At 51.0% G+C, this 14,368-nt stretch overlaps 1 protein-coding gene across 6 annotated transcripts in view; it reads left to right on the top strand.

Moving 5' to 3' along the window:
• PCSK6 (proprotein convertase subtilisin/kexin type 6) overlaps positions 1-14,368 on the top strand; it is a 190,256-nt gene that overhangs the window by 5,834 nt on the left and 170,054 nt on the right. Inside the window, exon 1 of one of the 6 annotated variants that reach the window (XM_060293714.1) lies at positions 11,333-11,371. The exons of the other annotated variants lie outside the window; for them this stretch is intronic. Coding sequence (XP_060149697.1) covers positions 11,348-11,371 — 24 coding nt within the window. The 5' untranslated portion in view covers positions 11,333-11,347. Of the gene's footprint in view, positions 1-11,332; positions 11,372-14,368 lie in introns of those variants that run through there. 6 annotated transcript variants of the gene reach the window in all.

Genomic DNA, 14,368 nt, shown 5'->3' with positions numbered 1-14,368 from the left:
AAAGATGCCCAGCCTCCCCGGGAGCTGTTGGGGCAATGCACCTTCAGGCAGTAATCCCATTTCACACCTATCTGATTGGCAGACTGCGAACGTGTTAGTATGAAGTGTTGCCAAGGCTGTAGAGGAGCTGGAACTTTCAGATGCTGCTGACAGAGTGGAAATGGGGACAACTACTTGGAGAGTAATCTGGGGTCAGGTCACATCAGCAAGTCCACATCTCAGCTTTGTCATAAGAAACTCTTGCACAGGTGCACCGGGAGACTTGTACCAGAATGAACACAGGGGCATTTTTAAACAAAGGGAAACACAACCTAAATATCCATCAGCAGAAGAATGGAGAGACGTATCGAAATAGCCACACCATGGGGTACTCAACAATACTTAGAAATGAGTGAGCTAGGCATGTATCTACACAGATAAATGTCAGAAATAATGTTGAGTGAAAAGAGGCAAGTTGCCGATGTACAATGTAATAGTATTTATGTAAACTTAAAAAAACACTGAGCCATTCTGTAATATTTATGAATGTTTACACATGTAGTAAAAGTATAGAAGCTTGGGCTGGAAGGATCCACAGCAAATTCTAGTTAGTAGTAGAATTTCAAACTTCATCTGCAGTGTTCTAATTCTTAATGCACTTTGTAGACATATATGTAATATATGCACTTGTAGGGACTTCCCTGGTGGCACAGTGGTTAAAAATCTGTCTGCCAACGTGAGGGACAAGGGTTGGAGCCCTGGTCTGGGGGGATCCCACGTGCCGCGGAGCAGCTGGGCCTGAGGGTCACGGCTGCTGAGCCTGTGCTCTGGAGCCCGCAAGCCACAACTGCTGAGCCCACGTTCCACAACTGCGGGGGCCCACGTGCCTGGAGCCCGCGCTCCGTAACAGGAGAGGCCGCTGTGGTGAGAGGTCCACACACTGCAGCAAGGAGTGGCCCCCGCTCACTGCAGGTGGGGAGGGCCCGCACATAGCAAAGAAGACCCAGCGCAGCCATAATAAATAAATAAATATAAATATATATATATATATATATATACGCACACACAGTTGTATACAGACATCCATATGTACATGCATATACACATGTGCATATTTATACGGGTATACACGTACACCTACACATGTGCACATACACAGAGATACACATGAAATGTTAAAGGGGGGAAAAAGAAAAGAAAAATGCACATCATACACACATGCCGCTGTGTTCCTGGGCCACCTGTGGGCATACAGGTAGCTGTGGGCCCAGTAAGAGAAGCCCGTGCTTTACACTCCCCAGGCTGGGCTGATCCACTTGTCAAGGAAATGGTGACCTAGGGAAACAATGCCTGGCTGCAGCTCACGGGGCTGTTGGGAAAGAGCTGGACCCAGAGCCCAGGAACCCTGCTGCTGGCCACTGCCTTCTCCCTCTGCCAGACTTCTTTCTCCCTCAGGTCAGTTTGTGGCAGAGGTGGCCTCACTCCAACTTACATCGTTACCTTTGACATTAATGACTCTGAGAAAAGACAAGTTGTTGATTCACGTGAAGAGAAAGGCAACAAGCCATTTGCACAAACCAAATCACAGCAGCTCAACGTCTGCAGCTCTTAGAAGTGATGTTTACCTTTAAGGTGGCGCTGAGGCACCACGCTTGCCCTTACGTTTCTGCTTTGCCTGGGGAGTTGAGCTAATTCGTTGGTTCTGAGTCTGAACATAAAACGGTAGGCTGGCTGTCAGGGCCCTAAAAGATCTAAGAGCCTTCAGTGATTTTGAACTTGCCTTAAATAGTTTTACTTAAAATAGCTGCTGAGTGGAGCATACCTGGCTCAGAATTTCAGGTGGGCCTTTGTCATTCACTTGTCAACAGAGGAAAATTGTCGTGCTGCGGATGGCTTGTTCCTACAACTGAAAACAAGCTGAAGCTTTAGCCGGGTGTTAAAATAATGAGCCAGAACTTGTTCCAGGGAGTGTTGGGGGCTTGGGAGGGGCAAGGGGAAGCCCTGCAGCTTCCCCAGTCACCTGCAGCATAGTTCTCTGGTATTGATTTTCGGCTGGAGGCTGTCTTTTATGCTCTGAACCAGGAGCCATGCTGGTGGCTGGCCTGCAAATGGCAAGGGAGAGGTTCTGGTGTGAGCTGGGGCTGGGGGTGCAAACAAAATTGGGATTGTGAAGCTTGTGTAGTATCCCACCTTCCCATTTGCTGTCTTTATTCGGATGGTAATGGATCAAAGTGGACAGGGTTGTATTTGTTGGGGGTGGCGGTGGAGAGATGCGTGCCAGGCTGAGTTGCAGTACATGGAGCCGGGAGAGCTCCCAAGGGCAGCGTCCGAGGGGGACTCAGAACTAGGCCGGGGTGGCTGGCTTGGCTGTCTGGTCCCTTGGGAGGGTTTGAGCTTCTCTAGGCAGAAACCAAGGGTGCAAATGAGAAACACAGTGGCTGATGGGGTGAGAGAGCCAGAGGACTGTCTGGGGCCCCCTCCCTGGTCTTGGGCTTTGCAGGACTGTCCACATCCTGGGGAATACTCCGGGATCCTCGGGGTCTCTGAGTCTCTGCACAGATCTTGCCTCTAAAACGTAGTTCCTCCGGTCTAACCCAGCCCAGCCAGGCGCTGACACCCTCCCCCTGCTCCTCCCATCACCCTGCCCAGGGAGGCCTTCGGACTGCGCTTGTGAGCGCCATCTCCTTTCCAGCTTGGACTGTGGCGTGGCCTCGCACTGACCGGAGGCCCTGGCGTGTGCTTGCGCCTGGCGGGCAATTCCCTGGGAGTGCTGTCGCCCACGGAGCCTCATACCACCCTGCAGGCAGGTGTCACAGGGCCTGTTTTACTGTGAAGAGACCTCAGGTCCGGTTAAGTGTGACTTGCTGCAGGTTATAAACCGGTGACTGACAGGCCAGGGCCCAAAGCCCTCCCATTCGGCTCGCCTGCCCCGTCCTCCCCTCTGGCAGAGGAACCTCACCTCTGTGTCTCAAACAAGGGTGAGCAGCGGACAGACCCGCCAGCCGCTGTCCCTCCTTCCTGCCACCTGCTTATGTGCACACAGGGTGCTGGAGGTGACGTGTTCCATCCTGAGTAGCTGCGCCGGCTCCTTCTCATCAGCACTGAGACTCACAGTTCTCCACGTGGAGGGAAAAAAAACCAACCCCTCCCTAGGATGCCACACGCAGTCCCTCAAAGTCTGCACATTCTCCACAGGACTGATCCTCCTTTGCTGCGAACCTCCTCCTCTATGTGTGTCCCCGTCCACAGGGGGGACCACCGTCCACTGGAAGCTCAAGGCCTGGAAGTCACCACTGCTCCCCTGCTCCCGCGCCTCCTGTCCTGTCCATAACCAAGCTTGTCTCTTTGGCCTCCTGGATGGCTGTTAGGTCCCCCCAGCTTCTCCCCGCCACCACCCGGCACAGGCCTGGGCCTCTCACCCGTCCATGCCATGCAGGCCCAGCCCACTGCCTTCTGCTCCGGCCCCGCTGATCCCCTCACTTTGTGCACTTGCTTCCCTTTCAGCTTCCTTGTGCTGTTCTTTCTGCCTAGGATGGCTTTCCCCTGCCCACCTGGTCAGCGCCTCATCCTTCCTGGCCGTCTGTGGCCGGACCTGACTTCCCCAGCTCTGCAGATGTGCCCTCTGGGCTCCCAAGCCTCCGTCATCCTGACCCTGTCTGCTGGCTGTGTGTTTCTGCCACTGGGCTCTGGACTTTGTGGTGCCTCAGTCCGCATCGGCTCTCTGGTTGCCCTCTGAGATGAGGTCCGATTCTGCCGCTTCTCTGATAGCAGAGCCGTCTTCCCAGGGCAGCCTGGGCCCAGCAGACACGCCCTCATTCATTCAGCCAGTGTTTGTTATGTGCGCGTGCGCGTGTGCGGGTGCTGGGCCCTCAGAGATAAGGAAAACATGGCCCCTGCCCTGTGAGAGCCTTTCAGTGGAGGGCAGGATGTGAGCATTTTGACCGAGCAAGGTCAGGCTCCTCTCGGTGTCTGGACTGAACCATCTCCACCCACACCTTTTATCTTAATCCCTTGCTTCTCAGAGTCACGCTCAGCCCGCAGCTCCCGCCTCTGCGAGGATGCATGGGGAGGAGCCGGCCCGTGATGCTCTAGTTTGCTCCTAGGTCTGGTCGGCTACACACTGTGGCCCAGCCGTGCCCTGGAGCCCACCGTAGATTCTTCAGATCCCAAGGGTTGCATCATCCTGCTGAGTCCTGGGTCTTCCTGAGGTGCGGTGCCTCTGCTCTAGGAGATTTTGAAGACCCGGCAGCAGGCATAAGGCCCTCGGTCCAGTGCTGCACAGAACAGGGATGAATAGCCGTCAGCTGTCGGGAGGGAGCCTCACGCTCCACAGGATGGGATGGGATCGGCAGCTCGAGTTCCCATGGTAACCAGCCCATCAATGCCCTCAGTGTCAAGTCGGTGGCACCGTGGAGAGGAAGAAACAGTCTCATTGTCTCCCCCTTGGCCGCTTGGGCACAAACCAGCCGCGCTCCACAGGGCTGGACAGCCATGGGCCACCGTGGGGCACGATCCAGCCAGAAAGGGGCCGTGGGCTTCAGCTTCCTAACCCTTCCTGGGGCCTCATAAATTCCTACCGCTGGCCAGCATCTGTCACTTACAGAGTCCTTGTTGGGTGACTGTCTTCTCAGTGGGAAGAAACGGCCCATCCACCGTGGGGGTGGATAAACTGTGTCCAGTGTCTCGGTCGGGTGCTCGAAAGGGACCTCGATGTCCAGACCTCCCCTTTTTGTTTGTGCAGTGGTTCTCAGAGATGACCTCCTGTGTTTACTTGACCAGAACCTCGTTGCCCCCTCAAGGCCCCAGCCCAACCCGGGGTCTTTGTCAGACTCCCTGGGGTGGACAGTCTGGGCAGGAGGGGGTGAGGGGGAGGGCAGGCTGGCCTGCTCATCAGATAAGGGCCTGGAGTCCCCTGGCCTGGAGGAGGCGAGGCTGTTCCACTGCTCACCCGCCCTCACCCTGTCCTCCAAGCCAGAAACCAGGGCATTGCTGAGTTTCCCTCCTCCGCTGGTGCCCGTCTGCTGGCTGCAGCTCCTTCTCTCTGCCTCCTGGTCTCGCCTGCAGCCCTTTCCCTGCCTCTGACAGTGCCTGGGTTACTGCCTCACTGTTCTCTAGGCCGTTCCCCACCTCGTGCTGTCGTTTCCCTGCTTTGAAACCCACAGAGGCTCCTCCACAGCAAAGCCTGACAGGCTCAGCCCTTGGGGAGCGAGCCTTCCCCCTGTCCCTGCCTCTCCATCCTCCACCCAGAACCCCTCACAGTTGCCAGATGCTCCAGCCGGTCCAGACCTCTGCTATGCTGGAAATGTTCCATATGCCTTTTCTTTCTTGTGCACCTGCTATTTGGGGGCAGCTTTTTTAACCTGGGTGCCTGTTCCCATGTGGTCCACCTGGAGAACCTGCTCTTCTTTAGGATTAGCTGAAGTGCTGTTTCCTGACTTGTCTGCTGCCCCCCAGGGCTGAGCTCTGGCTCCCAGGCTCCAGGGCCACGGCCTGCGAGGGTGTCTGTCTCCCCACCAGACCGCAGCCTCTTGTGGTCAGCGTCTTTGTTCTTTTTGTTTGCTCATGCCCCGGCCCTGCCCTCAGCTGCCACACCACCTCCCAGAAGCACCTGGTGACTGTGTTTTCCTTAGAAGGGGATCACTTGGCCACTGGGTTCCAGGACCCCCATCACCACTGCTGCCGGCCAGCCCCTGCGCTGTTCTTACTGTTCACCAAGCACTGCTCTGATGATCACCCCAGAGCCCTATTAACCCCGTTACACAGAGGAGCAGACTGAGGCACCGAGCAGCTGAGTAACTCCCTAAGGCTCAGTCCAGGTCAGAGCAAGGCTTTCCACAGGGGCGCCTTCGATTCCAGTGTCCACGTCAGGAAAGGCTGCAGAGAGCAGGTGGCAGCGGGGCTGGCCGGGGAGCTGGAGTCGGGGTCTTGTAACTGGTAAGGCAGAGGGTGCAGTCCAGGCAGAGGGAAGGCTGAGACACAGGGGTGCCCTGGGAAGGTACCTGCACTCTCCCAGCGAGGCAGAGGGCTCGGCTGTACCTTCGGACCCTCCCTGGACCCTCCCTTCTTATCAGGCCTCTGGCCCAGGGCTTCACTTCAAAGGCTTATCTATGCAGCAATGAAGGCAGCCAGAAGCTTTGGAGTCTAAGAGCCTCAGGAGCGGGGAGCTTTCCTTGGACACCTCACCAGCCTACCGGAGCCGGAGGAGAGTAGAAAACTGTCAAGCAGACACCCAGGAAAAAAACCAGAACTGGAGAGAAGGGGCTTCATGACCCAGGGTTGCACAGAGAGTGGCACAGCCTGGAGGTGAAATGGTCATTACTTCATTTTTCTTTGTATAATACAGAAAGAATACACTATATAGAAAGTTTGGAAAATATGGAAAAGAGCAAAGAAAACTTAAAAAATCATTTATAATTCTTCCACCCAAAGATAATCACTGTTAACATTTTGGACCGTGTTTTTTCATTTTTTTTTTTTTTTAAACTGCGTGAGTGTGTGTTTGTGTGCGCGCATATATCTGTATATATATCTGTATATGTGGATGCACACACTCTCACAAATGTCTTAGGCAAATAAGGTTGTACAGTTTTGCAGCTGTACTTCCCAGGTCTATAACGGTTCTGTGGTACAATTTTTAAAAAATATTTATTTATTTATTTAGGCTGCGCCAGGTCTTGGTTGCGGTGCGCGGGATCTTTAGTTGTGGCATGTGAACTCTTAGTCACAGCATGCATGCGGGATCTAGTTCCCTGACCAGGTGATCGAACCCGGGCCCCCTGCATTGGGAGTGCAGAGTCTTACCCACTGGACCACCCGGGAAGTCCCTGTGGTGCAATTTTTAATGACTGCTCAGTGCATCATTTAGTGGCTGGCCCGTAACTTACCTAATCTTTCCCCTGACATTTAGGTCAGTGGATTCTTTGTGAGTCCTCAGGAAGGTGGATATTGCTGCTGGTCTGGAATGCCAGCACCGGGTAAGGAGGTGGATGGGTTCCGTCCCTGCCCGGCTGCCTGCTGCCAGGCCTCACAGCCCTGGTTCCCACACCCGTCACTTTCCCCGTCTCCCCACCCTGATAACCTGTGCTTAGTTCAACTCATAAGGATTGTATGCAGTACTTTTTCCTTATTTTATAAAGTTACACATGTATTATAAATATTCTTCCGTCATAAAGATTCAAACGGTGCAGATGTATAAAGAGGAAAAACCCCAAATCTCCTTCCTCCCCTCATCCCATCCTCAACTTAACCTTCCCCCCAGACGCCACCACTGTCCACACGTTGGTATCTGTGTGTCCTGTTTCACAAACACATTGGCACACTTACATGGAAAGTTTAGGGGGTTATTTTTCATGTAAATGGGATTGTGCCAAACATGTTTTTCTGCACCTAGCTTTTCTTAGCCTAACAATACATCTGGGAAAGCTTTCTACGCAAGTACACAGAGATCTACCTCATTCTTTTGAAACAGTTTAAAGCTATTGTATTGAAGCAACATATTTGGTTTACAGCATTGACTTAATGTTATTTGATTTGCCTCCAGGTTTTTGGGGGTTTTCTGGGGGATATTATAAACAACATTGCAGTGACCATCTTTATTCGTCCTCTCTGTGCACATGTACGAGAATTTCTGTAGGATACATAATAGCAAAAACAAGTAGTAGTTAGAGTGGTGAATAACGATTACAGACACCTACTGGCCCTTATGTGCTTTCCTGGAATTGACTCGTTTAATCTTCTTAGAAACCCTGTGAAGTAAGTACTGTCATTATCCCCATTTTACAGATGAGGAAACCAAGGCACAGAAAGGTTAAGTAACTTGCCCATGGTTGCAGAGCTTGTAAGTGCCAGAGCCACGATTTGAACTGATATGGTCTGGCTCCAGAGACTGGGGAACTGCTGAGGCAAAGCTGTTTTCAGCATGGGGGCGGGGGGGGGGGGCGCGTCGGTCCAGGCAGGTGGCTCCGAGTGGCACTGCCCCCAGAAGTGTGTGGTGGCCAGGCCCTCAGCGGTCCTGTGGGGAGGTCATCAGGGCTCGAATTTCTAGTTCTTACAGGTGAAAATGAGCTCTCATGGTTGTTTTGCCTTTTTCTGGTTACTGTTAAATACCTCTTCATAAAGTTATTAATTACTTTAATTCTTCTCTGAATGTCTTATCTTCTTTGCCCATTTTTCAGTTGGGTTATTTCCCTTTTCTCCTATATTGTGGATATGAATCTCCTGTTTGTAAATAGACTCTCCCGTCTGTCACTTTGCTTTGAACGTTGTTCAGAGGGTGTTTGCTGCTTGTTTTCGGAAGTAAAATCCGCAGTTCCCTTTGTTTGCAGGGCTTTGGGCTGGTCACTTGATGTAACTCAGAGTGAACAAGACAGGGTCCCTGCCCACAGCAGAAAAGAACTTAAGTAACCGTTGCAAGAGGAATACTGGAAATAATACAGGGGTGAAGTCCACATGCTTTAGGATGATAGGAGCGCGGGGCTGATTTTCACCTGGGAGGTTCAAGGGTGGCCTTTGAACCAGACCTGGAAGGGTCCATGGGTTGTCATAGGCAAAGGAGAAGCGGGGAGCAGGTGGGCCATGCGTGGGAGCATTAATCTGCGTCCCGTTGGGAAGCAACCCAGCTCAACGGCTCAGGCAGAGGCACATTTACAGCGGGGCTGCTTCTAGACGTGTGAGCGGAGTGACAGAAACCAACCAAGGCTGTTGGCCGGCGCGGAGGGGGAGCTGCTACCCACCTCGGGCTGAGGGGACAAAGGGAGGAAACAGGGTCAGCAGAGCCTGTGAGACCTGGGGTGGTGAGGATGCAGCTTCCTGGTACCTCCCACTGGCTCAGCCCTCAGGGGGTGTGTTGTCAGGAGGGGTGCAGGGCAGGGCGGAGAGGAGAATACCAAGAGAGGGAGCAAAGTCCTGGGTACGATGTCATCAGAGGGCAGAGGAATTCACTTGCTGCTGCTTTTATTCAGCAGGCATTTATCGGGTGCTGGCATGAAGCCTGGCACCATGCAAAGGACTGAGCGGGTAGAGGTGTATCCGGCTGGCGTTGCCCCTGGGGACGGGGCCTCGGCGCCACCATTAACTCTCCGAGTGTCCTCTTGGCGGGTACGGCAGAGGTATGTGGTTGCAGCCCTGCTAGACCCCACGTACCTGGATCTATGCCTCCTTGTTCCAGTCGGGGTTTATTTAGGTATGTCTGGCTGAAGACAGATTTTAACACGGAAAAATAAGTCCATTTGTGGCCACTAGGCACTCGGTCTAACACACGTCTTGATCTTCTGCTGTTTTCCTAAACGTAAACAAACAAAAATATCCCTATTTGGATTCCTCTTGATAAAGCCCAATTTCTGTGAAAAGAAAAGAAACCTTATTTCTGTTCTGCTATCAAAGTAGCCGTTCATGGACTTCCTTGGCGGTGCAGTGGTTAAGAATCCACCTGCCTATGCAGGGGACACGGGTTTGAGCCCTGGTCCGGGAAGATCCCACATGCCGCGGAGCAACTAAGCCCCTGTGCACAACTACTGAGCCCACGTGCCACAACGACTGAAGCCCGGGCACTTAGAGCCTGTGCTCTTCAACAAGAGAAGTCACTGCAGTGAGAAGCCTGTGTGCCGCAATGAAGAGTAGCCCCCGCGCGCCACAACTAGAGAAAGCCTGCTCGCAGCAACGAAGACCCAATGCAGCCATAAATAAATAGATAGTTAGATAGTAGTCGTTCATGCCTGAGATCTTAGGCACGTCTCAATTTCTCTTTTGCAGGAATATGAAATTATTAGCTGCAGACAAGCAGCGGGATTTGTTTCAGTAGCTTAAACAAATTTATATACCACAACTTTGTCAATTCCATGCCCTCACACCCCTCCATTCAAGTTCAAGATGCAAAAACCCATTTGTGGGAAAGGAAGCTTTCTGTTCCCAGAGTTTCGTGTCCTTGTATAAAATGAACTTTCTGGTACTTTCTAGGTCTTTTTTTTTTCTGGTTTGCTTTCTCAAGGAACATGTTTTTCTACCTTCCTGTGATATATGGCCACAGCAGGAACATCCTAAAACCAAATTGTTACTTCTCATACCGAGTAGCCTTGAGATCCAAACAAACCCCAGAGGTAGAGGTGGGTTCGCGAAGTCAGGAAGACCATCTCTGAGGCTCGTGGCCAGGGGCCAGGACTGACCACCCCACGTAATGACGAGCTGTGTCATCCTTACTCCAACTGAGGAAGTGCACTTCCAAATCCTAACCAGGAGCATCTTTCCACTTTCCAACTTGACTTTTACTTGCAAAGAGCCCTGGATGCGTTTCTGTTTTCTTCTTGTGTCAGAAGTTCGATTGCTACATAGAACCATTAGAAAAGCCTCTCTGCAAGCCAGTTGGTTTGTCTCACTAAAAGTTGGTCTTACTTTCCAGCAGTTGGTTCCTTTCCTGAAGTTTGTCACTTGTGGTGCATTGAGCTGTGCCAACGGCAGTGCCAGCCTGGCCTTGTCTGGGGCCAGGCAGCCGCTCAGCCTCCTCCCCGGGGTCTCCCCAGCACACTCACCTCCTCGGGGGAGTCTTGAAATGACTCAGCGCCTCCACTGAGACCCCTTTTCTCCCGGCAAAGCCAAGGAAACTTGTTTGCGTGCTTGCCACTGCTTTGCTCCCCTTGGTGTTTGTGTTTCGTATGAATCGTGTGGTCAGGCTGCCTGGATTAGACTCCAAGTCTCCAGGCAGGGCTGTGTTCCTGCACGCACCCTGGGCACGGAAGAGATGCTCAAAGATTGTTATAGACAATGGATGCAGCCAGGAGGGAAGAGCCATCTTGCCGGAACTGTCCAGTTTGTTCTAAATGACCGCCTTTGTCCTGAGGTCTTTTGGGGGAGTTTTGTTAGCATTGAGCCCAGTTTGATTTCTGCATCAGCCTTTCATAGCAGAAGATGACATGTTGGCCGCTGTGACTAGCCTTCCTCTGGCCAGCAGGAGCGGGTGCCATGGTTTCCACAGCAGGTCGTGGTGCTTTGCTGAGAGAAGCAGACGGACACGTGTTTCCATCCGTCAGAGCAAGACACCAGCCTGCCTGTCCCCCTGCTGGTTTCTCAGCAATCTGGGGGCAAACTCTGACTTTTTTCCCCCAGAGGCTTATGGAGTTTCCTGGGTTGTTGAGCTTGTTTATCAGAATTCCTTCAGTTTCTGAGGTCCACCAACAGGAGAATGGATAAACCAATGTGATGTATTCCTTCGATGGGCATCTTTATTCAGCAATAAAGAGGAATAGACAACTGCTTTGTGACAGCGTGGATGAATCTCAGGCTTTGTACAGAGTGAAAGAAGCCTCACACAAGAGAGCCATCTGACTCCATTTCTAGAACAGGCAAAACCAATCTGTGGTGGAATAAAAACTAATCTATGGGGTGGGGATTGACTGGGAAGGTAAGGTGCATAGGGAGACTTTCTGGGGGTGATGGCTATGTTCTCTATCTTGATAGGGGCTTGGGGCTATACAGGTACCCACGGTTATGAAAACTTAACAGATGTATAACTAACAATTACTCATTTCCCCATGTGTAAATTTTACTTCAAAAGAAAAAATCTGTAAGCAAGTATTGAACTCCCCATTATGATGTATATATTGAAGTATTTAGGGGACGTGTACCGATACTGCAGTCTACTTTGGAATGCACTGGAAATAAGCTGGATTGACAGATGGATAGAGGCATGGATAGATGGAGAGGAATGTGGTAGAGTCACTGTAGCGATTGTCAATGGTGGAGTCAGGGCAGTGGGTATTTGGGTGTTGGCTGTACAGTTCTTTCAACTTTGCTGTTTGTTGAAAATTTTCACAATAAAATGTTGGGAGAAAAAGATCTTTAGGGTTGTGGTGGGGATAGGACAGGTTTGGAAGACATCCCCTGCCGTCCTTGGAGATATATCATGAATCTGTGTGTAGAGATAAGGATGAGAAGCCTAGGGATTTCCTGGGGCCAGTGAGGTCATCAGAGAAAGCCCCATGGAATCTGGGTTTGGGGGACGTTTGCTTTGGTAAGGTGTGTTCTGGTCACGCCCACATCTGGAAGGATTACTGTGGCTCCCTGAGCCCTTAACTTGCTTGTTTCCCAGGAGCAGAGCTTCAGCCTGGGGAGAAGCACCCAGTCCACATAAAGGCGCAGAGTCCTGCTGTTGAAGGACCTTCCTGCAGGTAGATAAGCCTGCAACAGACGCCCCTGGCACGGTGGTGGTGGTCTGGGCTGCTGGCCCGCTACTTACCTCCTTGGGCCTGTTCTGCAGTGCTTTTCTAGTTCCAGGATTTGAATTATTGACTTTGTACAGAACTTTCAGCCTCTCTTGAGTCATTGGATTGGAGAGCTGGACTAGCAGCCGTCCTGCGCGGAGTCCTAACGGAGGGCTGTCCTAAGCTGGGATCCTGCCCCTGCCTTGCTCCAGGCTGCCCCAGGCCAGACGCACCAGAGATACTGCCCTCAGGCTCCTCGTCAGAGAATCTCTGCCTGAGAGAGGAAGCTCCCCGTCTGCTGGTAAATTTAGGGCATGTGTGAGAAGGCGGGGTAGGGAGAGTGGAGAAGAATGAAAGCATTATTCTAGGAAGCTTCTTTTATTTATAGATTCTCCTAATTGTATTAAAATGAATGCCGGAGGGTTGTAAAACTTGGAGCACGTAACATAATAGCCATGAAAGGATGTTAAGTGAAAATAGAGAACGATGATAAAGTAAAAAGAGTCTTAGTACTGAGAGGAAGATGTGACATTTTTCGGAAGTAAAATCGTCTTAGAGCACACTGTACAGGGAAAGTGAATTAAAATAAGGACTTGGGGGCTTCCCACTTGGTGCAGTGGTTAAGAATCCGCCTGCTAATGCAGGGGACACGGGTTCGAGCCCTGGTCCGGGAAGATCCCACATGCTGCGGAGCAACTAAGCCCATGCGCCACAACTACTGAGCCTGCGCTCTAGAGCCCGCGAGCCACAACTACTGAAGCCCGCGCACCTAGAGCCCGTGCTCCAAAACAAAGAGAAGCCACCACGATGAGAAGCCCGCGCACCACAACTAGAGAAAGCCCACGCGCAGCAACGAAGACCCAATGCAGCCAAAAATAAAATAAATAAATTTATTTTTAAAAAAAAGATAAGAAAATAAGGACTTGGTTAGGATAGAACTTGGAAGGAAACAGAAAATATTTCATAATGAAAAAGAGACAGTGTTAACTGACATTACACTAATTACATTATAGCGACAAATAAAATGTCATCGTTCTAAAAGGAAATAAAACTAATTATATACTTAATGCGTTTTAAGAGGAGTTGGCAAAATAAGATGTGTTAAATATGAGAAATATGTAAACAGCCATAAGTTGCCCTCTTTGTTCTGGCAGCCGGGACAGTGCCTTATCTCCCACATGTAAAACAAGGGATCTTTGATTCCTGACATAACATATTAATGGGACAAAAAACTAAGTAGCCCCTTATATTAGAAAAGCCGGAATCAAACAAATGCTTTTAAATGGATGAATTGATGAATGAATGAAGAGTTTAAAAATACACACTCAAAAGGGAAAACAACAGAACTACCTTCTAAGATAAAAATCTAATGAATGAAGGCATGAAAGAAGGTGCTTCTCTTTACCGCCAGTAACTTAACCTCTTTGTGCTTTTTCTACTGGAGAACGGAAGTTATTGGTGCCCCTGACAGGTGCTTGGAAAAAGCCAGGCCCAAAGTGGACACTTACGCATGTTAATACTAATAATATTATCATCACGGTGATGACTGTTAATACCAAAAGAGGGGAATGACATGTCCTTTCAATGTCAGGCATTGGAGTCAGACTAGGAAGGCACCGTCTGTTTTTAAAGTTGGACTTCAAAGCTAGCAAAAGGTGTCATGGAGAAGATTTCAGACATACTGCTTCTTTTACCTTTCATCTTTTCTTTGGGAAAAGACGAGCTGATGTGAAAAGTTTAGGGTGGGAAAGATAGAAGTTAAGCCAGACCAAGAAAGAGCCAGTGAGCCATGGTTTGGGAAGCCAGGACACCCCAGCCGCAGAGCCTGCCCACCGGCTCCCAGGGAGGCACCTGGCCAGTGGCCGCTCCAGCCAGCCCCACATGGGATGCGCCCTCCTCAGCCGTCCCCCTGCCTGGCAAGCTCAGCCAGACTCATGTCCACCACCACGGATGCAAAAGAGGACACTCCTGCTTGGAATTAACTGGTTAATGATCCTCTCTGGAGGATGAAAGAAAATTTTAGATTAAGTAAAACTTATTATCAGTTAGCCTGTGTGGGCACCTGGGAGCCAACGCAGAAGCTCAGGAAGGAATAGTTTGTTACCTGGACCCGGCAACCTGGGGCCTGGAGCAGCTCTGTACAACGTGCGTTTGCCTGTTGATTACAACCGACAGGTCTACTTTTACTCCTGACGGAG

This window comes from Globicephala melas, chromosome 2 (genome assembly GCF_963455315.2).
Source record: "Globicephala melas chromosome 2, mGloMel1.2, whole genome shotgun sequence".
Taxonomy (NCBI): Eukaryota; Metazoa; Chordata; class Mammalia; order Artiodactyla; family Delphinidae; genus Globicephala; species Globicephala melas.
This window is presented reverse-complemented; position numbering and strand designations above follow the sequence as displayed.